This window comes from Drosophila ananassae, chromosome XR (genome assembly GCF_017639315.1).
Source record: "Drosophila ananassae strain 14024-0371.13 chromosome XR, ASM1763931v2, whole genome shotgun sequence".
In the NCBI taxonomy this organism is placed as follows: Eukaryota; Metazoa; Arthropoda; class Insecta; order Diptera; family Drosophilidae; genus Drosophila; species Drosophila ananassae.
Window position 1 is genome coordinate 12,976,223 of NC_057932.1, and position 26,330 is coordinate 13,002,552.

Genomic DNA, 26,330 nt, shown 5'->3' on the forward strand with positions numbered 1-26,330 from the left:
GGTCAAGCCATGTTCGTATTGGCAATGGGCTTTTATACAAGTTTCTGGCTCTGTTTTTAACCTATTGGTTATTTTCTTAAGAAATATTTTATCTTTTTAGAGGCTTTTCAGAAGAATATATATTACATTTTGTTAAGAGGAGCTCCAACGAAGAAACAATGTTGCTCCAATGAGTTAAATTTCAAAACTGATTTTATTCCATAATTATCTCATATGAGAAACTTACATAAAGATCTCAAATCTAAGATACTAAAACTACTTATCAGCTAGTCCAACGCTTTTAAGTGCAAGGGGTTTCAAGGGACTGCTCAAAAATCCTCTATTATTGAACCTATGCAATTTTATTAAAATTATGTTCAATGCTTGTACACACTTTGAAGCTTATATATTTTTTCTACCACTAGCTTCTAGATCTTTTGGGTATTTTTTAATGCATTTATTAAATATGATACCCCAACTTAATATTTCTTACTTTTTATCGTTCTTCGGAAGGACCTTCATTGGTTATAACATTTTCCCGTCAGTCGTAATATTATAATTAAACAATAAAAACAGATATAAAAGTTATTCAAATTTGTAAGAAAGGGAATCCCTTCCAAAGTATACTCATATCAATAAAATTGGTTAATAAAATCCCCAGTGTCTCACTTTGTTTTATTTATTATGTATATATTTATAATCAGCCCCTACATAGGACTTTAATTTTAGGTTTTCTGAATTAGTTTAATCCTTTTGAGATTTTAAAACTTAAATGATTCATAACACCAAACATTACAGCTCATTAAACAATTTATTTATTAAAGTACTCTAATATATATTTTCAATAAATATTTTAAATAGATTTTACTTTTTACTTTTAATGCTACATCTATCTTAAATTACTTTATATTATATGTATCTATATCTATTTTTAATTTTAGATTAATTTATGGCAAAATTTTAGAGCTCCTGTTGAGTGAAAAAAAGGCTATTTCAATCAAAGTCAAATCATTGAATGAAATGATATATCAAGGAGTTTACTTTCCATTTCATAGCAAGAATCTTACGTTTTCCAACTCATTTCTCATCCCCTCGGTCACCTGTCATTACTGATTTAATTGTGCAAATTGCTTCCATTAAACCGCAATTAATAATTGAAGAATAGCCAATTCACTGACTGATTACGGTTGCCCCTTCCTTTGTCTATTTCCTGAGTTCAATTTCAAGATTTTTGTTTGGATACTTGGGGGCCCATTAGCTGCGATCCGACATTAATCAGCCCCTGGCCCCCCGGGTGGCTCCGAGCCGAGTTTATTCAGCGTCAGTTTAATGGCCCAATCAGAGCAACGACAACAAGAGCCGAAAAGGGGGGAAGAGGCTAAGCAGAAATATAAAACTCCACTATTTAATTAAATTTGATGAGCTTATTTTGATTTCTCACTTCATTTAAGCTAATTTCTGCTGGAAATTTTGACGGCAGCCGCGTTTTTGTTCGTGTTGTGGCGCCTCGATTTTGATTCCGATTTGGATTCAGATTTGGATTTCGATTCCGATTCGGATTTGGATTTGGATTCGGATTTTGACATATTGAAATGTGACTGGACTGGTGATTTGAATATCGGGAGAAACAAAGCCGAACTGCCCGGGCTCTGAATTTGATTTGAACTGGACTTGTATTTCATTTATATTTCAGTGCGGATGACGCCGTCGTTTCTGAAACATTTCAACTTATTTATAGGATTTTTATTAATTTAGTTTCCTAAACGACTGACCTTAGCCTAAAGCTTAAAAGCTGTGGCTATTTTCAAATTTGTTTTCTTTTCTTTATGAACAGAATGGGTAGAAATGGAAGTTAATCTGCATAATATTATATTAAAATACTCATATATGTAGACAACATTTTTTTCCACAAAACTAGACCTAAACTTCATATATACTTTTATGATAACAATTTAAAAAGATATTTTTTTTCAAGTACTATTTTGAATTTGTTTTATTTCAAGGGGAACTTATCCTTTAGAAGCAATATTGTCTTCCTTTCTGAGTTTATTTCATGAAATTAGTTTTGCTTTCTTTATTTATTTATTATTTTTAAAGAAATATAGATTAGTAATGGTAAATATTAGATAACAAATTAACTATTTTCCTGACTATATTTTCTTTGGAAAAAAGTGCATGTTTTCTAAATCAAATCCCTAATATTCTTGATTTTTTTTTAACTTTGTCATTAAATCAATTATTAAAAACCTCCATTGATATTTTTTGTTAGTATAGTTAATAAATAAAGAGTTGCAGCAATGTTTCCATATAAAGTTTAAATCAATATTTAATATTTTCATTAGAATTTTAAGAAATGACACTTGAAACATAAAAAAAAACTTTCATTTTTAATCACACATCACTTTAGCTCTTTTTAGCGAAAGCGTGGGAGTACTCCCAGTTTTTCAGCCAATTTAAGGCCCTTGTACTTTAATAAACACTTTTAGATTATTTTTTATATAGGCTTTATTAACAATTCGATGTAACAGAAAAAAAAAACAAAAAACAGGTTGATTTCTTAAAAATAAGCAACACATCAGGGGTCGATAATGGGTAGTTCCTTGGTTTCATTTGGGGAGTTTGGGACGTGGGGGTTTGGGGGTAGGGGATGCAGGATTATGCTGGGGGGAGGGTGAGATGGGTGGTAATCCTCTAGTGCTTCAGGAGACTGGGCAGGTACTGGGCACTGGGCGGGCGGTTGGCGATCTGCCTGTAGTTGTAGCTGCCATCGGGGTTGAGGCCGTCGAGGCTGCCGATCACGGAGGTGATGGGGGCGTTGCTGTCCTCCTGGTACTCGTTGGTGCCGCCGAGCTTGTCGTACTGGCCCTGGATCTCCTGCTGGGCCTGCTTGGCCTCGTCGTCGGTCTTGTACTTGATGAAGAAGACCTCGGGCTTGCTGGGCTGGGTGGGTGCCGGGGTGGCGATGTCGCTGGCGTCCAGGTCGTTGTCCTTCTTGCTCAGGACGTAGATGACGGTCTTCTCCTCCTGTGGGGCGAACTCGGCGGAGTACTTGACGTTGGCGTTGTCGCCGGCCGGGGCCTTGATGAAGACGACGCGGTAGTTCTTCTGGGGGCGGCCCAGCACCAGGTGCTTCACTTTGCCGTCGTTGCTGTGGTCCTCGGGGGCAGAGACCAGGTAGAACTTCTTGTTGATGATCGGGGCCTGGGTGGTGCTGGCGGGGGGCAGGTACTTGTCGCCGCCGCGGTGGGGAGCGATGCCCCCGGATATGGCGCCGATGCTCACAGGGCCGGAGCCCACACCGATGCCGCCGCCGCCGCCTCCCAGGAATATGTCCTGCGATCCCGATCCGGCGGCCAGGGGCTGCTCGTATCCGTACTGGGGACGAGCCAGGGCCAGAGTGGCCAGGGCCAGGCAGCCGACAATCACTTGTTGAACGAACATGGCTGAGTGTGTCTCTTGTTGGGTCTTAATCCTGGGTTATCCTGGTTGCTATGGGCGCGTTGCTTGAGCTGCTTCTTTGACGGATTGCTGCGAGGCAATGATTGCATTTCGGGCCGCTCCACTTGGCTTAAATATGCTCTGATTGGCCCAGTGCCCACTGCCCACAGCCCGGGCCTCTGCCGGCGTCGCAGTTTATGCAAATGTCACAGCTCGAGATTCAAGATTCAAGATTCAAGATTGGAGATTTCGGTTTCAAGACCCAGGCCACAAGACCTAAGGTGTTTCGCCGCCAAGTCTTTGGGCCTCTTTTTCTCGGCTGCGGACTGACCTAAAATTTATTCAAATTAGAACGATCGACTGCTCGTAGAGCGATGGCTCGAATGCTTCAATGCTCGAATGCGGCTTACATTCAGACACCTCGGACTTCTCTGACATTGAACTTGACTTCACAATGGATTAGCGAATATCTAAATATAAGTCTGCATAGGTCCTATGGCAAAAAAAAAAGAAACTATTGAATGGGCGCCTCTGGTGAATCGAATCTCATTAAACGGCACTTCGTCGTCATCGATCCATCCATCCACCCATCTATCCATCCATCCATCTGTCGGATCAGATCCATCGAACTCATCTGCCATCCTAAACACGTTTGCTGGGTTTTTCTTCCCCTCGATCGGGTCTGTCATTAGTTTCGGGCCTATTCGCCCATCAATTAATTCGCGAATATCTATAACAGTTGGATTAATTAATGCACACTTGAGCCACAAACCATAAACGTTTCAGATCGAATTGTATCTGGTTGCTTCTTTGGAGGAGGAAACCCTATAATCTGCAGATCGTTTGGGTTTCATATTTGTTCTTATACAATAATCTAAAATACTTGCCACTTGCAATGATACAATTAACTAAATTTTAACACTAATTAGGAAAGTTACGTAGTATTTATATTAAATAACTTGATTGGTGCAGCAGATCTGTTAAAAAATATTATTTACTAGTATCATTTAGATTTGATTCCTAGACTTTCATCCATATATTATTAGCTAATATCATTTTTGTAATATTAATATAATGTTGTCAATAACATTATCACATTATCATGTAATATCACATTATACAATAAGGTCTGTATTATCAATTTAAAATTTTAAACATTTTCTAAATCTTTTTTTTTATGAAAGTCATACTTTAATTAAGCAAATAATTCAAAAAAAGCGCTCGATAAGGCCATCCCTAGTTTCCTGTGAAATATTTCATAATTGTCTAAATCTTTTCTTGCTTTTGAATAAACTTTAAATATTATACAACATATTATAACATGAAACAAAAGTGTTCTGTTTGAATAAATAAATAAATTACAATCAAAAGTAAACCTAAAAGGTAAACCTAAAAAATAGCACCATGAATTATTTAATATATTAAATTAAGATTTTCAATTAAAACCCTCTAAAGTTTAAACTTTAAGCCATTGATGGAGAACCTCCTGTCGGTAATAGGTTTTTGAAAAACATAACTTTCAGCCTAAAGTCTAAACTGAAATCTTGTTAAAGCCTGATACATTTTCGTAAAGAACACACAATGATTAATAGTTAATATTTAATAATAGGTATGGGATAGCACTTTATAATAGGTACAAAAAATCGGATCTAAAAAAATATAATTTATTTTGCAGATCAAATTTACTAAGGGGGTTCTTAAGGGTTCTTTTGTATTTAAAATAAAAACCCTAGTGATAAAGAGTTTTATTTAAAGATATTTTATTCAAAAGTAAAATATACTAATTTTTCAGAAGAATAAAAATCTCTTCTTAAATCTAAAGGCTTAACCCTTTGAGAAGCTGAGGATGTGACATGTTCTTTCCAAAATAAATTATAGAATAAGCTTAATTTTCAAGACCTTCCAAGAGTCTCAAGACCTTCCTATAAAAAGTATTTCGACCATACTTTCGGCTATTTAGGCAAGCCAAATGCAAATGCATTTTCGTGCCTCATTTCCAATATCCGCAGAAACCTAGTTTGGGCCCAAATTAGTCCAAGCCATTCTTGGCCAAAAGCCAAAGCCTCTCGGGTCGGTCATGGGTATTTCCCGGCGACTCCGAGTGGTCCGAGTGCACCCTATAAGGCGATGTCATCGCGGAATCGATCGCTGACTCACATGCCCAAGAAACCAACGCGGTATTTTTAGATAGAAGTGAAGACAAACATTCACCTGCTCGGCCCCTTGGAGGTCGCAAAATATGGCCAAAAAGTAAGAAATAAAAAATAGAAACATAAAACATAATTGGCTGGCAAATGTGGCAGGGCGACTGAATAACCGCCTCTAAATAATGCCGCCTCTTGAATGGATTTACGACCTGGAGATTGATGACAGAACATAAACGAATAAAACTGATTGACAATTTGGCGACAAAAGGCCAGGAAATATGGCGAGCAACTAATGCATTCTAATCGGCTCGGACTAATTTAGCCATTAGAGATCGCTGGTAGATCGGAGATCGAAGAGATCGCATATCTTTGGTGGATTATGGAAAACCGAACAAAATGATAATTATCAATTAGGCATTCCATATTTATAACCCGAAGCGATCGCTCGCTGTGCTGAAAATTTATGTAATATTTTATTGATGATGACAGTAATAGAAATCGAATCGAGGGACAAATCTGGCGAGGTGCCCGCCGCCAGTATCTCTCAATCTCGAATCTCGAATCTCGAATCTTGGATGTTGGATGTTGGAGATACGAGGGCTACCGTCGTTCGTTGTATGCCGGAGTTGTTTTTTTTTATTTAGTAGGTGTGATTATCTTTATGCAAAAGATGCTGGCTGCCGCCCCATTGATATGCAGATATCACAGATCTCAGATACAGATACAGATACAGATACAGTGATACAGCGGGAGATGTGCTGGGAACTGTCTCTGCTCCGGGACTGCCCGAAAAAGGGCGTCGTAATTGATAATAAATTAGTTGGCGCCATCGGTGACCATCCATCTGGGGCGTAAAAGGTCTCTCTCCTCCGACTAATTTCTTGGTTAATACTCTGAGGTATTTTAATGCGACTTGCATTGGCACTGATTGACCTTGAGATACCGCATTTTCAATTCCAATTCCGATTCCGAATCCGAATTGAGTTTCTTTAAGTCGCTAATTTATTTATGGATCTATCGGCCTGGCCGAGTGGTTTCCATTTGAGTCGAGTTTCTCGCTTTCGGTTGGCTGTTCGGCCAAGTTGGACAATTATGAGCAGCTTGCCAAATACTTGACGCTGTCACACACATAGATTAGTTTCAGTTTCAGTTTGCTGGTTTCTTTGGGCAGGTGACGAGAGGGCAGGTGGCTGCTTTTTGGGCTTTCCGATTTCCGACTGGGCCGATTATGCAAGCTGCAATCTGGTGGAACGGGTCGGGAATCCAGGTTGGGTCAAAGGGCTAGCACTCTATTGTCTAGGGAATTCCAGAAGAGTCTGGTGTGCTGAAGTACAATCTTGGAGTTCAAAGATTCTAGTGTATCTCTGAAATTGTTTTAAAATAAAATAGATAAAGTAACTCCGAAATAAAATAAATCAAAAGCATTGCAATGCAAGACTTATATCTTTAAGCCTTTTTGAAAACTCTTTCCAAACCTTCCACCCAAAATAAAACTGCAAACTCGTTTACATTTTTTGAATGCCTATGAAAACTCTTATATTTTATTTATAAAAAAAAAGTGTTTGGAAAAAATAGCTTGCCGATTGCAAGAATCTAAATAGAATAGAAAAATCGCGCAGGTCTTCCCGGCGGCACTCCACTGCGATAGATCCCAAATCCCTAGAGGATTGGCCATCCAGTCCCGAGTCCGCCGAGGCTCCAACCGAATCGAATGTCCTGGCAGTGTTTCAAGTGTTTCAATGAGGATGTGGCTGGGAGGAGTCCTACTTCCTGACCGGCTTCACGGGCAGGTAGGTGGCCTGGGCGTTGGTGCCAGTGGTGATGGTGCTGACCACCTGGCGCTGGCTGCCTTGGGCGTCGAACACTCCCGAGGATCCGGATCCTGCGCTGTAGCTGGCATCCACGCTGGGCACTCCGCCGGTGCCGACGATGTTCAGGGCGCCGCTGGCATCGGTGACCACGCCGGAGGCGCCATTGTCGCCCAGGCTGCCGATGACCGAGGAGACGGGGATGACGCCCTCGTTGCTGGTCTGGGAGGTGCCACCCAGAGCATCATAGTTGGCTGAAATTAAAGGAGAATTCAGAAGATTATGAATGGGTTTCGGGACGGTTTCAAGGCAAATTTGGAAGGGTTATGGGAGAGATGGAGATGGATCTCTGGCTTAAGGGTAGTATTGTTTTCTGTTCTATATGAAAATATTATTATTATTTTTATGAACTCTTTAAATAAATCTTTAAAATGGGAAAACAAAGGTTTGTTTAAACAGTCTTTTGTTGTTAGTTCCTATCAGGGCTTAAAGCTTTTAAAAACCTTACAAAAATAGTTTTCTTTCGGTTTTAAACTATTATTATTTTTTACTTAAGCAGAAGCTAAAGCTCATTTTCAAAAAAGCCACAGGCAGTCAAGGCAATGCATTTTATAATATTTTCCGACTTTTGCCACTTCGACTTCAGTTTTTTAAACACTGCTTCTGAATACTCAACTCTATCTGAGTTGACTTTTTGTCACTTTTGAATTGAAAGTTGACAAAAGGATTAAACAAACTAGGTTATGCTATGCCTCAGACTGGATCTGGAACCCAGACTGGATATGAAGGTTAAGCCCTAATGACTAATATTTTTTTCAAGTGAACAAGAGAAGGCAAAACTCACCCTGAATAGTCTGCTGGGCGTGGGCGGCTTCCTGGGGCGTCTTGTACTTGACGAAGAAGACCTCGGGCTTGTTGGCCACAGGACGCTGGGTGACCACCTCGGCGCTGACGTCCAGGGCGTTGGACTTCTTGGAGAGGACGTAGATGGCGGTCTTCTCCTCGACAGGAGCCACGTTGGCGATGATCTTGGCCTTGCTGGTGGTGGAGGTGGGGGCGTTGATGAACACGACGCGGTAGTTCTTCTGGGGACGGCCCACGTTCACGTAGCGGACGATCTGCTGCTCGTCGTGGTCCTCGGGGGCGCTGTGGATATAGAAGTGCTTGTTGATCTGGGCGGGCTGGAAGTTGGCCAGGTGGCTGATGTAGGACTCCTGCTCGTTGTAGTTGATGGCGGGTCCGGGCTGGAGGCCGGCCAGGCCGATGCTGTCGCTGGCGCCGGCAGCACCCACCTGGTAGTCCAGGGAGCCCCCGGACTGGTAGTTGCCCACTCCGGAGGAGACCACGGGAGCCAGGTTCAGCTGGCCGATGCTGGGGGCGGAGCTGAAGTAGTTGGAGCCGGCGGCGGTGGGCTGGTACGAGGTGCTCACCACCGGGGTGCTCACCACCTGGTTGGCCACCAAGCCTCCGTTGTAGCCGCCAGCCTGGTAGCTGTATCCCGCCAAGTGGCTAACATCCGGACGGGGGGCAGCCAGTGCGCCGCCGATCACAGCCAGACAGGCCAAAACCTATCAGGTTATTCCACTATTAATAAACGGAGTCGAGAGAGATCCTCCGGAGATGATCTTACCACAAACTGCTTCATGATGGAATCCAAATGAACGAGAAATGCCGGCGGAGGAGCAACTGTTGCCCTGGAGCTGCTGCTTCGGATTGATATGGTTTCCCCGGCCCACTGTCACCTTTTATACAGAGGCCTTTAATTGAAGTTAATTAAAGTGGTTTGCAATAAATCGTTAAAAAACTATAACATCCCCAGATCGAAAATCCACCTCGGCGTAACTACAAATCCGGCTAGCACGGCTGTCTCTCGGCTTTGTGTCTTTCTTCGATATAGATTGCCGCAGGTGCTAATTGCCAATGTCAACAAATATTAAAACAAGAAAACACAATCAACTTCTGTGTCTGCAGCGGTTCGGTTTTTGGCCTTTGGAAGTCATCCGGTGAAATGATGAAACCCCGAAGAGAGTCACAAGTTGGGCGCCACTCAGGGGTCAAGTGTTAACCTTTAACGGTCTAGTTGCCAAATAATTTGTGAGTGCCACAAGTTTCTTAGGGGTAGTGTTGCTCTATGCCAACTTCCATACAAGATTTGTTTACTTTTGCTTACTTTCATATAATGTTAAGTTGTTTATACAAATTTTGGAAGAGATACTAAGCTCTCCCTTTCTTTACTTAATTCTTTTTTCGCTTGGATTGTATATTCTTTATAAGAATATTTTATAGTGAGACAATTATATTAGTAAGTCAATGATTTATATATAAAACGCACTATTTTTTGTCTGAATGGCTGATTGTGAAACTTATACTATAGGAAGTATGCACCATTTCAATTCACTTTAAATAAAAACTTGAAAAGTAAAAATTAGGTAAAAGAAAAAAAATCATTTTCAAATAATAATGCCTCATAAACTTTCATAAGCAAAAACATATTTTTAAAAACAAAAATGTCATTGACAAATTCACATTTAACGACAAAATAATGTGTCCAATTTTGGTGACGAAATTTATCGTACGTCGAATTATCGTAGATGTTTAAAAATATTATTTATTTTTTAATAGCTCCAAGGTGGTCTCGTCATTGACATGCTTTGATTGTTAGTAAGAAAACCCTTTTTTTTTTAATTTTTTTTTTTGTAATTTTTTAATAAATTTGTATCCTTACTAAGTGTGTAAAAATGACTATAGTTTCATGGTTTTATTTTAATAATTAATATAACTTTATATAGAAGGAAGCAAATAAGAAATATAATCCTTACATGTTTATATTATCATCATAATAATAATAATGCTAATGATTAAGTAGGAAACTTTCGTCACTAGTAAATGCATTTAAAAAGTAACGTATGTACTGAAGTATGCCTTATTATTGGACTCGTTACTCCCCTTGTTGAAGTGTTCTTGTAATTCCTCCTGAAACGTACAGCTTTAGTCATGGGTTATTTTGTTTTATTAATTTGTTTTATATTTTTGGTCAGCTTGATATTTTATGATTGCAAAAGAAGACGGCGCACTGAGCGCCCTGGAAATTTCAAACAACCAAACATTTTAGCGCCTTTAATTGCCATAAACCGCCGAAACACAGCCATAACTATATAAAACCGTTTTTTTGGATTTGAATTTGATATAGACACGGATCTATGCTTATGATATATAATATATGTGCAACTGATTTCTTGCCAAACTTCATGGACTCTTGGTTCTGGGGAATTTCTATTAGCATCCCGTCTCCGACCGTCGGGGATTTCCCCTCCGAAATAATGAACTAGAATTGGTGCTAATAGTTCTGGTACTAATCCATCCATATATTCTTGATTGCAGGCGGCTGGCAGGCGTTCCGCGACTCCAAGAGACTCCAGGACTGGGACTACAAGAAGGCCCTGCCCCACATCCACACCAAGTACGGCATATTTCCCTACTACAAGGTGAGTGTGGAGAACGGCTTCAACAATCCCCACGACTATGTGATCACCCTGGACGAGGGAGAGATCGGCCTGCCGGATAAGTACTTCTATGGCACCGATGTGGACGAGGAGGTGGTCCGGGGCTATAAGCTGCTCTTGAGGGACTTTGCCATAAATATGGGTGAGTCTTCCGCTAACTTATTTTAGATTAAATATTGAGCTTTATTAGTCTGATAGTACAATATTTATAAAAAAGTGACAAAATATATATTTCAAATGGTATCATCTTTCTAAAACAAATATTAATATTGCAGCCTGTTACTAAATGCATTAATTAAATTCCATATAAGATGCAGAAGTAGAAAAACTTAATTTAATTAAAACGTGTATTAGCACCATTCGACTTTTTAATTAGACAAGACTTTTGGCCTTTCGGGCTTCTGATATAGTTCTGATATTTTTTAAATAATAATAATCTCGATGATAATGTTTCTTTTGAAGGCATTGTTTCCCGGGAGGCAGACCTATTTGCGGATGACATTTTCCACTACGAGAGGCGAATTGTGAAGCATATCGAGGATGCCAAGGCTTCAGGGGATCGGCAGCTGAACAAACTAATGCGCCTAGCGGACCTCAAGACCACAGCTCCTTCGGTAAGTAAACAAAAGTCTAATAGTTAAATATTTAAATTTTGAATAAATTAATTATGGAAATCCCTTTCCAGCTGCCCATCTTGGAGTCTCTGCAGACCATTTTCCCCAAAACAAAAATCACCGAAGATACCGAAGTCTTGGTGCGAGATGTTGAGGTTTTGCATGCTTTGTCCATTTTGCTCTCAACTTCGGACAAAAAGTGAGTAAAGGTTACAAAACAGTCATCACGACTGATTAGGGTGCTTTCCCAACATTTTGTATAACATTATATAGTTTCAGTGAAAGTTTAATTAACTAAAAAGCTATAGAAAATGTATTTATTTAACAAATAATGATTTTTATCTTTTTAAGAATAGAACCTTCTCTGACAGAAGATTGTCTTTTTGGACTTATGATATAGAAAAAAAGAAACATATATTTATTTTCCATTTATCACATTTTAAACTATTTCTCACAGTTATCTCACAGTTTATACAGCTTTGCTGTCTACTTTTTTTTATAAATTTAAAATTAAACTTCCATAAGAAATATTTAAAAAAGTAAATGGAAATAAAGATTTATAACAAATAATCATAAATTGTTAAACTTTCTCAGAACTATCTATATTTTTTATAAAAATCTTTCCCTTCTTTAATTATTTTATTTAATCTCGCAGACCCATCAACAACTTCATAGTCTGGTCCCTGGCCCGGCAGATGCTGCCCCACCTGTCGAAGGAGTACCGCATCCTGGCAGAGCACTTCGATCACTCCGTCTACGGCCGGACTGCCAGCTACCCGCGCTGGCTGATCTGCAGCAAGGTGGTGCGGGAGTGGCTGCCCTTTGCGGTGGATGCACTGCAGCAGCAGCCGCCCAGGCAGCAGTTCGAGACGGCCCCGGTCTCAGTGACCTCTCCCCGGGGTGGCAGCCTAAACAAGACCCATGGCAATGAGGAGTTCCTTCGCCTGATGTTCTACAGCTTGAGGAGCCAGCTGAAGGACTCGCTGGGCCAGGCCCAGTGGCTGGAGCCGGCGGCCAGCCAGTTCATCCAGAAGAAGCTCACCGAGATGCGGCTGCAGTTTGGCATTCCGGACGAGGTGCTGCAGCAGCCGAACTACCTGGCGGAATACTACTCGGACTTGATGCTGAACAACCTGTACTTTGTGGAGCACCTGGAGTCCATCTGGGCCTTCCGACGCATGCGCATGGAGAAGAAGCTGACCACATTGGGCATGCTGGATGTGTGAGTCTCGAAACTTTCTATTTGCACTTTCTCCGCGGTCCCACGATCCGATCTATAGCCATCCCTCTCCTTTTGACAGCATTGTTTCAGAGATGTACACAAGGGACGATCCGCAGGCCATCGCCTACTCCAACAAGCTCAACATGCTGCTCGTGTCCAGGGTGCTCATCAGCTCCAACTACTACGACTATCGTTATCCGGTGTAAGTAGGCGGAATGTCCATACTAATCATCTCCAGCTCACGAATCTGTCCTCTTCTATTTCGTGCAGAGCTGTGAACTTTGCCCGCATTGGAACCGACATACTGGAGGCCCTCATCGACAACTTCTCCACGTTTCTGCTGCAGTTCAATGCCCAGAGCGTCGACGTCAGTGATGCCGTTCCGGAAATCCGTTACGCCCAGCCGGACGTCAACTGCTTGGCGGCGGGCCAGCCCCCGAGATTGGCCCACGAGCTGAGTGAGTTGTCCAGCAGCGCCCTGAAGAGCTTCCATGTGACCCTGAGTGCCGCTCGAACGGCGGCCAGGGCTCTGAGCAGCTTTGTGGGCGCCGTCGATGCCGGGAACGCCATCCAGGGAGCGGGCATCGATCAGGTGAACACGTACGAGGCCCTCGGCCTGACCAGGAGGCTGAGGGTGCCCGGCCTGCGGTCCTTCAACGAGAACGAGCTCTTCACTCTGGCCTACATGCAGCAGCACTGCAGCACCACCATTGCGGACAAGGACTATGCCAGGATCAAGCCGCATGTGGAGAGCCAGCTGGCCGAGAGATATCTGTAAGGATTGGAAGCGGGGCGAGAAGTTTCTTCTTAATATTCCTAATTTTTGTTGGAATTCTTTTCAGATTCAATGCCACATGGCAGCACATCCAGTTCCTGCCGCGCTCCACAAACTGCGCCGTTTCGGAGGAGAGCTGCTCCAACCTGCTTTGAGAAACGTTTACCCATCCACCCGGACCCCTGCCGCCCCCCGATCCCTGTGGATGAGCCCTCGATAGATACGAAGTTGGATGAACAACCTATTTATTGTACTTTTTTTTACTTCCCACACATTGCCCGCGACCGACAGAGAGATACGACACACAAAAGAAACACGCATGCATCGCCTTAGTCTTAGTTTAGCGTTAAGCTTAGTCCGTAGACCTAAACCGGAGGATTAACACTGACTAGCCGCTGTTGACATCACTTCGCACAGGAGAACCAACAAACACCAGACAAGACCATTAACCATCCAAACCTACTTATCCCGATTTAACGACCCTAACTGGAAGTTGTTAACCGAGCTAGCTGTGTAGCAGGTCGATTAAGTACGAACCTATTGGCTAGGTTAGTCCGTAGTTATTAGTTAGTTGCTAAGCGAAGATTGCCACCCTGTATAAATTGATGAATTTGATTTGATTGAGTTTTTGAAGAACAATTAAACGAGAATAACATTTCACCGAAATGAACAACAGCAGGCTGTTTCAATGGATGGCAAAAATATATCTCTCAATAGCATATAACATGGGTTTTAAAATATGAACCCTCCAAAGGATATAAGATGACTTTTAAGACATATACTTAAGGATTGCCAACAAAATACTTTGGCAAGATTTTTTTGAATTTCGTTTTTAATAATCTTCTAAGGTTAATTCAAAATTATATAGGTAGAAATGTATATACCATATCGAATAATTATTTAAAAAATTACCTAAAATTCTGCCTTAAAAAATGTAAAAATAATGTACTTCGATCTGTGAAGCTGAAAAAATCGTACTAGCCATGTAAACGCCATAAAATCATATCATTGTTCTATTTTCCAAATTTTAACGATACATTTTTTCTTTAAATCTGTACAGCATGGAATGCTTTAATTTTGGTTTTACGAAAACATTTGTTAGGATATACTTTTTGAATATGATTTTTTAATGGATTTCCTTGATGGAATACGATTTTTGTCTCATATTTTGAAAAAGCCATAACATTATAAAACTTTTAGAAGTTTATATTGGAAAAATGGAAACACTTTCCAGGTATTGGCAAATATGCAGCCTGTATGCAAATTAGTTCGATAAAGGTATCAATTAATCAATAAGGATATTGTAATCGTTTCAACACTGAAATAGGTGCCAGCCCTTGAAATCAGTCACTGGAGAAATCAACTCTGAAGCCTTCTGACGTCTCATCTATCAAAGTGAAAAAGTAAGAGTGTCTTGCAAATCTTTGGCGAATTGTGAAAAGTTTGGTGAACGTGAAAAAATCAAAATGGAGGACTATGGTATCGGGTTTATGGATGTCATTTACACGAAGACCCTCTCAGAAGGGGATAAGCCTTTCTTTATGCAACCCACTACCCTGGGCTTTTTCAGCCTCGATAAATTTCGCACCTTCTGCAACGACTCGAGCGCTCTGGCCCGCTTCAGGCTGCTGGAGAATAGCTTCTTTCCGTTGGACTTGAATGTGCGGGTCGAGCCTGGATGCAACAAGAAGTACAAGCACTTCTACAGCGACTACATGGAACACTTGCTCCGATACATGGCGGCCAACGTGGGACGCTTCTTCGTACCCAACCTGTATGGCCCAGGACTCCAGGCGATTCCGACGGTGGTGTGTTCTATGGAGCTGCTGCAGACGTTGATGTGTACGCCCTACAACTTGAACGATAATTGGAAGATACTGGTCAACCGATATAGAAACACCACGTACATGTGCCTCGAGAATCCCGGGGAGCCCTTTGACATTGTAACGCTGCAGAAGAGGAACAACATGGTGACGGTTCTAGAACACGTCCTGTACAAGGGAGGGGAAAAACATTCGGAATCCCAACCGGAGGCACTTTCGCAGTTCGTCAACGTATTCTTTGCGAATATTACCGAATCGATTACAGCTGTTTACGAGGCGCCCATGGGAGCAGCTTGCCTGTACAGTGCAGAGTAGGGACCCTCTATCGAAGTAGCTATAGAAATCACTAAAACAAATTCATTTATTTCAGCAACGAACTACCGCTCACTTTTAAGAGAATGTTGAATATGCACTACATAGACTTCAAGTTGGGGAATTGTGCTTTTTACAAGGACCATCGATTCGGGACGTTCTACACAGAACCGTGCTATACCGACTATGATGCACTGACTTGGTGGGCGGAGAGCTACCTCAAGAAATCCGTAGTTATCACTGTGGCCTGCTGCCAAAACGCAGGTCGTGTGGCGCGAGTGAAATCCAAATTCGCCATGGGACTGCCCCACGAGCACGTAAGAGACCTATAGTTCTACCTTCTGGCTACCCACACTAACTAGAAAATACATTTCATAGAGCAACAAGTGGTTGCCGAACGTGTGCCAGATATTCCTGGCTAAAATCATGCATGAAATCTTACTGGCCCTTAACGAGCCCCACCAGCCCGAGACCACATACGAGTTCAACTACATTGCCAAGGAGCAGATTATATACATGAAGAAGAAGATCGGCGCCCACAAGTATCCGCTCTTACCAGATTGGTATCTCGCTATGATGGAGACGGGCAAATATTCAGATGAAACTGAAACTGAAACTGATGATGATGATGATTCTGAACTATAAGGGTCATGTGCAGGTTGAAGATGAAATCCTGCCAAGAAGTCCTGCCTGGTGCCTTCTGCCTACGATTACCCTTCTAGTCCTACTGGTTGTGCCCTAAAAAACACACACACATATTAATAAAAACTGCATCTTACAACATACAAGTGGCACACAGTGCGATAATGTAACACTCTATGGAAGAGTTTGATACAAATAAATGATTTTGGAATTTGAGAAGTCTTTCTCAGCATTTATTGTTTGCGTTTTAATAAGTTTTGAATAAGTTATAAGAGGCTCGGGGGTTCTTAGGTTTGTCAAAGGGAATTTAATTTAAAAATATGAAATATTTGTTCACAAGATATACATATATTAGTAGAAAAACTTTCATAAATTTATCTTCCTTGCGAGAGATACATTTATACAATGAGAGATTATGTATATAGTATCTCCATCTTGTCTTTTATACGCAAAAAATATTCTGTGCATACCTTTAGGCTCCACAAAAATAATTACATTTTATGTTTTATTGTGTAGTTTTTGGGCTAAAAAACAGTTTTGTAAATACTACATACAATAGTTTTATTTCCTATGAAACCAGATAGATAATTTGTCAGATATAGAATTTTCTGTACACTTGCAATTTTCGGAAGGAACTGACATGCAACTAATTCCCTTATTCTCACAATAGTTTAGAAAAGATTTAAACCTTAAAAGTGTCTGCGTTCTGTTCTTAGAAATCTGTTTAAAATTTGATGCACTCTGTCCGGGAAGATTCGGGCGCTATTAATCACTAAATATATGAAGTAATTCTACAAAGTCATTTCCCCCTCCACAAAGTCCTTGATGTAACTGGCCACGCTGCGATTGAAATCAACATCGATGCTCTCCATTAACTGAGAGCTGAGGTTCGCAGCCACTCTGAAAGAAATAAGTAAGAAATTAATACAATTTAAATGATATTACATTTTAATAAAAAATTTTACTAAAAATGTTTTAGAAATTAGAGGGATATATCTATCCATGTAGTGGATACTTCGTTATAATTTAATATTTGGGAGAAAAACAAGAGGGGACGGCTATAGTCATGTTTTCCGACTATATGATACCTCATCTTTTCCGCCCAAAATGAATTTTTAAAGTATAGATTTTTTAACAGAAAACAGTTGTGTGTTTTGAAACTAAGAAGTGAAACAATCCAGTAGGGAAGCAGAATGAAAAGTCTATAACTCTCCACTAAGGGTCCAGGTGCTCCTTTGTACCTTTCGAAATCTAGTACAAAGATACGAGAACCAGGTATAAAAATGGAATACATTTGTTTGACTAATTTTATAAATTCGAATTGTAAAGAAGATTCTATATAGAGGATATATAGATATATAGAAGAAGTTGAAACAAATGGTTTTGCTATAGTTCATGGCTTGAAATGTCCAGGATAACTAGTAAATGTTTAAAACCCTTATACCCTTATAAGAAAAACTTCACCCTTTAAATCACCCTTAAGTCTACAGAATAAATAATAAACAAGAAAGGAAAGCTAACTTTGGGCGGAGCCGAAGTTTATATACCCTTGCAGTTCAGTCGCAGTCCGCTAGGTGGCGCCACGCATTTTATATCATTAGATACATAGCGGATCGTATATAGTTGGCCGATCCTTATGAAATTTGGCAAATCAGATTATTTTGTCCAAAATAGAATCTGTACCAAGTCCCATCTTTCTAACTTAAAAAACACCAAAGTTATGCCAATTCCGATCGTTCTATGACAGCTATAGGATATAGTCGGCCGATCCTTATGAAATTTTGTACATAAGATATGTTGGTCAAATATAACATGTGTGGAAAGTCCCAACCCTCTATCTTAAAAAACAACGAAGTTTAGGCATTTCCGATCAATCAGTTATATGGCAGCTTTAAGATATAGTCGACCGATCCCGGCCGTTCCGACTTATGTACTACCTGCAAGGAAAAGAAGGCTGTGTGCAAAGTTTCAACGCGTAGAAACCGACAGACAGACGGACAGACGGACAGACAGACAGACGGACAGACGGTCATGCTTATATCGACTCAGGAGGTGATCCTGATCAAGAATATATATACTTTATAGGGTCGGAGATGTCTCCTTCACTGCGTTGCACACTTTTGACCAAAATTATAATACCCTCTGCAAGGGTATAAAAATGATCAAATAAGTAACAAAATAAAATGCCCTACGTTGAAAACAAATTTGTATAGTGAACCTTATAATGGTCCTTAAAGAAGACCTTATAATGGACCCTATAATAATGGTATCTGCAAGGATATAGGAACTTCAGATTCACCAAAAACATGCTCCTGTTTTTGGAATTATTTTACTTACTTGGCATATAATTTCCAGGGCGCAGAGCTACGCGAATGATTGTAGAAGCAGCTGCGCTTGCAGTGGGCCTGGAACCGATCCCGCTCCCGACAGAGCTGCTCCCAAGGATCGGAGGGGACGACGGCGAAAAGAGGATCCTTGTGTTGGATCTGTTGGCGTTCCTGCTTCACGTCGTCCGCTTGAATCCCGAGGTTGGCATCTGTGGCATCACCGTTGTCCGTCTGCTCCTTGATCAGCTCGATCATTTGTTTCCTGAACTCCCGCTGGCGACGGCGCTCCCGGCACTGGGTCACCTGTTGCTTGTGCTCCTCGAGCTCCGCCCGCTCCCGCATCGCCTGCTGCTGCCGCTCGTTCAGCGGATTCTCGCCGACTGGCTCGATAGCAGAGGACACCACTGGATGCTGGTGCCGCCTGGTCATCTCCGAATCCATTAATTCCAGCACCAGCTTCTCGTCCTTCAGCTCACCTTCCAGGTTGTTCGAATAAAAGTTCTGTCCTTCGGGGCTGTGCGGCAGCTTCACATCCTTGAAGCGTGGTTCCTCGGATCGAATCTTCTGGTGCTGCTCCTGGCGCTCCTTCAAATATCGGTGGCCTTCCCAGAATTTTTCAGCGTAGGGGGAGTCCTTTAAGCTGAGGGGACTGCGGAAAAACATATTTTTAGGTTTAGTTTCAGAAATATAATACTATTATTACTATTATTATAATACACTTTTGTTACAGAAGTTTGTTTTTTGAAAATGAAAATTGTAAAAAATCTAAAATATATTTATGTTGGAATCTTATAGGTCATTCAACTTATAAGAATACTATTATTTAGAAAATGTGAATATAGGTTGGTTTGGGTGTTTCATTAGCATTCAACATTGAAATTTTACCTCTTTCAAAGGTTTTTCAAATGAAAATAAAATTAAAATCTTAAAATTACATCTTAGAAATAAAATTTCCGAAAAGTGTCCCAAATATCTCAAAGACACACATAAACAACCTAATGTATTGAATTGAGGTGTTTTAATAAAAATATATAAACGAAATAGCCCCAAAGACACCTTAATACCTATGATGACACTATTAAATTGATTTTGCTGACTTGGTCTAGTTCCTCCCGTTCGGATAAAGTTGAGTTATTGCATCAGCTTTGGCATTTTGGAGAAGAGAAAACAGGCGCCTACGAGAGGACTATTAGCTTTCATATGGGCTGCCGTCACGCAACCTTTCTTGCCCCTCCGAGAATTGCACACTCTGGTCCCACGCACGCAGCCCCAAGCCTCCCAGTCCTCCCCCATTCATCCGTCCTCCTACTCCAAGGATTCTTCCAGTGATAGTAGAGTAGGAGAACTCTCAAGGCCAATGACGAAAATAGGCAAAGTCATTCCAATCGCAGAATGGATATGCTCTACCGAACACTCTTTCTTAGTTTTAAAGTATTTTATCGTTGGAATATCTATTAGTGAATTTATAATTTTAAATTATTTCTTTCTTAAAAAATAAGCAATATCTCTTTCGTCACCAATATTTTCTATTTATATTTTTTGTGATTAATACCGTTGAATTATTTTTCTTTGTATAAATTTATGATTTATATAATATTATTATATTTTATTATTTTTTAACATTTTCCACAATTTGTGTCAAGAACTGTAATCAATATAAGTTTTATAATAAAAATCATTACTTAATTATTATATTATGAGTTTTCTTGCCCAATTTTGTAATAAAAAGATAAAAATAATCATTATTCCGCAAAATAATCATTATTTTTTTATTAAGAAATCGAAATAAAAATTTTAAAATATATGGTGGAAAATGCATAGATATCCCTTTAAGAGGAAATGGTAAAAATCTCTCTTTATTATGAATATTTTAGATTAATGATATTATCGGTTGAAAATAGTGAAATAATTTTTTTTTCAGTCCATGGTTTCTATTAATTTTGCTCATTATTATTATTCCTCTTTCATCATCAAAATGTTCTTCGATATACATAGTTTCTTAAACTATTTTACCAGAGTTTATTAGCACTATTATTGTGGTTCTTATAGACTGACTAAATCGAAGCATATATGGGGAAAGTTACCAACTGCATGACGTGGCTAATATAACCGGTTAGCATGTGAGGGTATGATTACGCGATTCATTCAGTCATTCATTCGGCTGCTTCTTTATTCATAGCCTGGGTCACTGGGGTTAAGGTTGAGCCATCCGCGCCATAACGCCCCCAACCAATATCCGCCCCTCCGCCTGCCGCCTGCCGCCTGCCATCGTCGTCATCCAAATGATTCCCCCACCCACCCTGGCTTCCCCCGGAATCCCAGTGATAGCGCACGTAAATAATATGACACAATCAAACTTGGAAATGGAGAAGCCAAAAACCGTGGAAGAATTAATTAATAAACCCCGCCAGAAGCCGCTGATGAGGCAACCCTCCGGCAATAGAAAGAGATGGTGGCCGATAGAGGGAGCGAGACAGGACTGTTAGGGGGGGACACGCTAAATGGCAGCGCCAAATATATTGATCAAACAAATAAAGCGCATCATCTGCACCGGCGGAAAAGGAAACTTTTCCAAAAAAAAAAAAAAAAAAGGATAAAATTGGAGAAATGACGGAATCGGAGGGGCGCTATAATGACCGATTTATAGGGAATATTATATGGCACATACGTAGCCTTCGCGTATCTAACGCCCGAAGGGGTTAGGGCTGTAAAAGTGAATAACGAGCCACGGGCACCACCGCTATTTATAGTCACTACAAAATCAGATGATTGCTTGAGTAAATGGTATATGGATAGGTATATGGAAATATATATAGAGATAGACTATGCAATATCGGGGTGTATATAGCAGTAAGAACGCAAATTCCAACTGCAAACAGTTGTCGATTAGCGCCCGGCGATCGTAGTATTTGATTACGAGCGTTTCTTCATATCAGCGAAGACCAAACTGCAAAAAAAAAGAAACAAAAACACACATTGCGAATAATAAACCGGCAACAGCAAATTTGCACACTTCAGAACGCGAGACATGGGACATTAGCGAGTCCAATAAAATGGCCCAAAACCAGAAACGCACAACGCACAGAGCCAGGCTAAGTCCAGTGAGCCGAAAAACAAACACCAGCCCTGGCGAGAGGAGAAGATGCTCATGGAATATATATGATTTGTATGTTTTCGGGGGAAGTGACCCTGAACTTGTCATTAGTCACTGACTATCTCAACAGTTAGATTACTAGGCGGACTAAGCCGCCTCTCTGCCAGATATAACTAGCGGCGAGAACATCAATTAAATACAAATTTAGGATGTTCATTAAAGAATACTTTATAGCTTTGTTTATAAGATAACAAATATAATATATCCATCTAATAGTTTAGTCTATTTAAGATAACAGTATTATTTTTAAAATATTATATAATTATTAAGCAACAAAGTAATATTTCAATGCTAGATCAGAAATATTATATACGAGATTTGGGACAATATTTTCAACTATTTGGACTTAGTCAAAGTCTCATAAAATTATTATTTTTCAATTCTAAATAGTACATAGTAAAACTACGTATAAACTACAATAAAATAGATGATACAATATAATAACATATTATTTTTTTGATTTAACAGAAAACTATCACCTTTAAAAAAAACATTTATATAAACACTAAACAATTATAAATTCATATATTAAAACCATTATTAAAAGCAAATTAATCAACTAAATTCATTGTTATTAATGCTGAGGAACACTTGTAAGAAAAATCGAATGATTCCAGAGAAATAATAAATCACAAAGTAAACCCCAGTGCATCATTGGCATCATCGTCAGTCATTAAATTCTTACTTTCCATAAAAAACTATTATTATTATGCAGTAAATATTTATCAAGCAAATGAATTTGATTTCAATGCATAACTGTATACATAATAAAGAACACCATTCTTACCAACTTTTATCAAAGAAACTATTATACAATGAATAAAATAATGGTATTTTTGTTGCAAGTTTGTTTGCTTTTTTAAGAAGGAACAAAATATGTTTTTTTGGTTGTGATATTTTAGTTTAAATAACTAAAAATTTGATATTTTTATTAGCTTAAATTTTGTCAATATTTATAATACATGTATTAAAATAATAAAATAAATAATACATTTAAGTAATTGTGCTAATATGGAAAAAGTAAATTATTTCTCCAGTGTTGAGTATTTTTTATGTGACTTAGTTGCATTGGCCAAGTTAACAGAGCTGTGAGAGAGAATGTTACTAATGAGAGTAAAAGAGAGAAGGGCTTAATGGTTGTTGTAAATACTTCTAATGCCACTGAAGGCGATGTTAACAAAAAAATCTATCAGGAAAAGCTCAGGGTCTCGACCATAAATACCCCGTTTTAAACATAAACGAAAAATATTTATCAAGGTTGAGTTATATAGAATATTTCAGTATTATTTCAGTATAATTATATTTTGTTAAAAATATAATTATTAAGCTTATAGTAAATAATAAAATTATTATTTTTTTACTAAAAATTATTTATTTTTTAAAATTAATTATTATATATTAACTAATGCGTATGAGTGATGTCTAGGAATATTACTCATACGCAGTGTGGATCCTTAATTATTTGTTTTGAAATATTCAATCATTTAATCTTAACTAAACCTCATTAGTGTAGTTTGATTGTTTAATTATTTTAGTTTTCAGGTTTTTCTTTTCAAACATTTTTTTTAATATAAAACTTTTTTTAAAAATATTTTATTCATAAATATTTAAAATATGCAAAATAATGCGAAAGTAGCTATAAAATGTAATAATTCTTATTTATTTTATATTATTTCTAACTTATTTGATTTTTATTCAACAAGTTTAATTTAAAAAAAGATTTAAGATAAAAGAAAAACATTTTAAATTAAATTTTAAACTTGAAAATAAAACGGCTTGATTCTTACGATTTTTTCCAAATTAAAAAATAAAAAAGCCTTTAGAATACAAAGCCTTAAATATACAATATGCATAAAAGTGTTGAATTTGTGTATATACGACTTAATATACCCTATACATTTTTGAGTAACGGGTATTACAAAAAAAGCCAAAACAATAGTCAGCAGAAGCAGCACAAATTTGGTTGCTGCTCCTGCTTTTATTTATTTTTTATTTTTTTTGTTTTGCTTGACGCCGGCTGAGGTGAGTGAGTAACTTCTCCGTGCTACCCCTCTGCCGCTGCCCGCCTAACCTACTCCGACTCCCACAGGTAGCAGAGCAGCGGCCGCACTACAGCGCCGGCAGAGACGATGGCGTCAGCGGAGCATTGCCAGCTGACTAGCTCTGGAGAACGCGCAACCACACACACACTCTCTCCCACTCCCCCATTCTCCTACTCTGCGTCTCCCCCACAGGCTCCCACTCTCCCCCACACTCTCTCAGCTGACGGCCGGCGATGACATCATTTTGGCGCTGCTTTCTGCCTCGGCTGCTCTGCAGTCGCAGCGGCCAAATGCTGCGGCCGAGCACTATTGGGGGCAAGGAAATAGCTATTTGGGATGTGTGATTCAGCCTCCAATAAGAGTTTAGTTTTGAAAATTATAAATAAAATAAGCTATTTCTTAAAAATGTTAATTTCATACTCTTAATAAAATTTATTTTTTAAATTTGTAGCCATTCTTTGACTTTGTTTTTTAAGAAGAGTTACAATAATAATCAGTAAACAGAAATATTACAAATATTTCTACAAAAACCAACTTTATAAAATGTATTTGAATTAAAATAACTTCTCAAGTTAATTTTGCTATTAGACTTACATTAAGAAATTAATTAAGTTAGCTGGACCTAAGTGCTTAGCCCCAATTGTGTGCGGAGTGTGAAATATGCATACTTACAGCATTTGGAGCATCATGAGTATGGTGTCCCGTGGCGCATCCCCCGTCACTCCCCGCACAATGTCCACGATGCCCTTGTCGTGCTGATCTGCCCGCTGCAGCAGCTTCAGCAGCGCTTCCCGCTTCGCCGGCGGCAGATGCTGCGGATTGCAGGTGAGCGGTACGATGCCGCTCGGCTGCTCGACCTCGTCCTGCGTTCCGGATCCGTCACCGGATGAGCCGCCACCCGATCCCCGGACTCCCATCAGTTCTGAAAAATCTTTAAAATTATTAAACCATTATTTATTCCATTTTAGATCTGAGTATTTTTTAAAAACAGTCGTATGACTATATTTTTTTAAACTCTAAATTTTATAATTTTTGTATAACTTGGCTAAAAATTCTTGTGTTTTTTGGAAACTAATTATGGAACTAATTACTTCTATATAAATAGATCGAAGTAATACTACTAAAAATTTAATTAATATAAAACTATACTTCATAGAACCTATCAACATATGTATGAATTTAGAAAATTTTGGAATTTAGCGAAAACTATTTATTAAGTGGTCCTTTTGAAAGGAACAGGACATATTCATAATAAAAGGAAATAATATAATTTAATATAATATATAATTAAATATATAATTAATACCCGGTACTCAGGTATACAAAACTTGAATGTATAGTTAAGAAAAATAATTAAAAATTAAAATTATGTAACTTATGTTTTAAGGGTAGAAATTAGTTTCTTTTCCAGAAATTGCTTATTTTATAAAATAAAATATTTAAATTAAATCTATAAATTATATCATTTCTCTCAGTGTACACTCACCTCCTCTGCTGCGGATCTTCATATGCGACTGGGAATAGGTTCCCCTTGCGCTGGCCATCGGCGACCCGGCTGGAGCCGGTGGAGTTGGCGCCCACTGCCGCCGCAACCCCTTCGCCCCCCTGGCGGCGCCCTGGCCCTGGCCTGCCCCCAAGCGGCGGGCCCCATGACGGACAGAGCCAGTGGTTGAGCAGCTGGCGTGCAATCCTGCCAGCGGCAGCGGCGGCAGGTAGTCGCTCGCCCGCTCGATCCGCGTCAGCAGCAGCTCCAGTTGCTGGTGCGCCTCCGCCAGGGACTTGTTCTGGCCACCGCCGGGCAGGGTCTGGGGGCTGGGCATCGAGGAGTGGGCGTGGCCGTGACAGTGACTCTTCGAGGGGGGGCACAGATGGCAGTCGACCTTGGGCTTGATGGACTTGAAATTGGAGCGTGTCTTGGTGGCGGAGGTATGGGCGGCAGTGGCACGGGTGCGGGTGAAGGCGGTGGCTGCCTGGCGGCCAAAGGAGGTGCGGAAGGGCTCTGCGGGGGGCCGGGTGCGGGTCCTGGTGTCGGCCAACTTACTTCGCTGGGCCAGAGATCGCTCTCCGCGGGTGGAGAAGTTCTCGTAGGGATTGGCATGGGAAAGGGACTGTGCGGTTTTTTTTTTAGTGTAAAGTTATTTATAAATTACTTAGTTAATTAAGAATAAATTATTTAATATTTGGGAACCCACCTTGGTGTTTAGCATCTGACGCGGCGGCTTGGGGGACGCCCGACCGGTGTTTCCGTTGCGCTGGGTGGTGCGGGTGGCGCCGATCCGGGTGGAGGTGTTACTGGGCCGCACCACGGCGACGTAGGTGGCGGCTGTGCTGGCGACTGGGGCCGCCCCCCGGCCTCGCTTCAGGGCGCCCGAAGTGCGGTAGCTCTTCTCCCCCATGTACCGCTCAGTCCCCAGCTGCTGCTGCTGCAGGCGATTCCTTTGGGCGATGCCTTCGCGGCGCCTGCGCGCCAACTGACGCTGCGTCGCTGTCGCCTCCATGACTCTGCTCCGCTTCTGCTGCGCTGCCGCTGCTGGCGCTCTGCCG

General features: G+C 40.2%; 5 protein-coding genes across 6 annotated transcripts in view; 2 read left to right on the top strand and 3 right to left on the bottom strand.

Moving 5' to 3' along the window:
• Positions 1 to 14,161, top strand: part of LOC6504952 (protein gone early) — a 33,980-nt gene extending 19,819 nt beyond the window's left edge. For both annotated transcript variants that reach the window (XM_001965707.4, XM_014904740.3), the window contains exons 5-11: positions 10,754 to 11,017; positions 11,338 to 11,489; positions 11,561 to 11,688; positions 12,145 to 12,711; positions 12,791 to 12,913; positions 12,982 to 13,485; positions 13,554 to 14,161. In XM_001965707.4, coding sequence (XP_001965743.1) covers positions 10,754 to 11,017; positions 11,338 to 11,489; positions 11,561 to 11,688; positions 12,145 to 12,711; positions 12,791 to 12,913; positions 12,982 to 13,485; positions 13,554 to 13,641 — 1,826 coding nt within the window. In that variant the 3' untranslated portion in view covers positions 13,642 to 14,161. The remainder of the gene's footprint in view (positions 1 to 10,753; positions 11,018 to 11,337; positions 11,490 to 11,560; positions 11,689 to 12,144; positions 12,712 to 12,790; positions 12,914 to 12,981; positions 13,486 to 13,553) is intronic.
• LOC6505315 lies at positions 2,467 to 3,557 on the bottom strand. The gene has a single exon (XM_001965709.3). It carries the CDS (start codon positions 3,418 to 3,420, stop codon positions 2,671 to 2,673), a length of 750 nt encoding a protein of 249 aa, XP_001965745.3. The 5' UTR covers positions 3,421 to 3,557; the 3' UTR covers positions 2,467 to 2,670.
• Positions 7,078 to 9,017, bottom strand: LOC6505313. The gene is made up of 3 exons (XM_001965708.3): positions 9,003 to 9,017; positions 8,217 to 8,940; positions 7,078 to 7,626 (listed from the first exon to the last, which is right to left on the bottom strand). The coding sequence occupies exons 1-3, from the start codon at positions 9,015 to 9,017 to the stop codon at positions 7,328 to 7,330; spliced, it is 1,038 nt and encodes a 345-aa protein (XP_001965744.1). The 3' UTR covers positions 7,078 to 7,327.
• A 656-nt stretch (positions 14,162 to 14,817) lies between the features above and the next one.
• LOC6504953 (protein cutoff) lies at positions 14,818 to 16,495 on the top strand. The gene is made up of 3 exons (XM_001965706.4): positions 14,818 to 15,620; positions 15,680 to 15,938; positions 16,000 to 16,495. The coding sequence occupies exons 1-3, from the start codon at positions 14,953 to 14,955 to the stop codon at positions 16,264 to 16,266; spliced, it is 1,194 nt and encodes a 397-aa protein (XP_001965742.1). The 5' UTR covers positions 14,818 to 14,952; the 3' UTR covers positions 16,267 to 16,495.
• Positions 16,496 to 16,803: 308 nt separating this feature from the next.
• LOC6505312 lies at positions 16,804 to 26,303 on the bottom strand. The gene is made up of 5 exons (XM_001965705.4): positions 25,979 to 26,303; positions 25,273 to 25,894; positions 24,459 to 24,717; positions 18,601 to 19,239; positions 16,804 to 17,163 (listed from the first exon to the last, which is right to left on the bottom strand). The coding sequence occupies exons 1-5, from the start codon at positions 26,282 to 26,284 to the stop codon at positions 17,055 to 17,057; spliced, it is 1,935 nt and encodes a 644-aa protein (XP_001965741.2). The 5' UTR covers positions 26,285 to 26,303; the 3' UTR covers positions 16,804 to 17,054.
• Between the last annotated feature and the right edge of the window lie 27 nt (positions 26,304 to 26,330).

Coding starts and splice junctions, on each gene's coding strand:
- LOC6505313 (XM_001965708.3), bottom strand. Junction 7,627..8,216: donor CGCCCAGCAGACTATTCAGG/GTGAGTTTTGCC, acceptor CTTTAATTTCAG/CCAACTATGATGCTCTGGGT.
- LOC6504953 (XM_001965706.4), top strand. CDS start 14,953: ATGGAGGACTATGGTATCGGGTTTATGGATGTCATTTACACGAAGACC. Junction 15,621..15,679: donor GCTTGCCTGTACAGTGCAGA/GTAGGGACCCTC, acceptor CATTTATTTCAG/CAACGAACTACCGCTCACTT. Junction 15,939..15,999: donor TGGGACTGCCCCACGAGCAC/GTAAGAGACCTA, acceptor TACATTTCATAG/AGCAACAAGTGGTTGCCGAA.
- LOC6505312 (XM_001965705.4), bottom strand. CDS start 26,284: ATGGAGGCGACAGCGACGCAGCGTCAGTTGGCGCGCAGGCGCCGCGAA. Junction 25,895..25,978: donor GTCAGATGCTAAACACCAAG/GTGGGTTCCCAA, acceptor AAAACCGCACAG/TCCCTTTCCCATGCCAATCC. Junction 24,718..25,272: donor GAAGATCCGCAGCAGAGGAG/GTGAGTGTACAC, acceptor ATAATTTTAAAG/ATTTTTCAGAACTGATGGGA.
- LOC6505315 (XM_001965709.3), bottom strand. CDS start 3,420: ATGTTCGTTCAACAAGTGATTGTCGGCTGCCTGGCCCTGGCCACTCTG.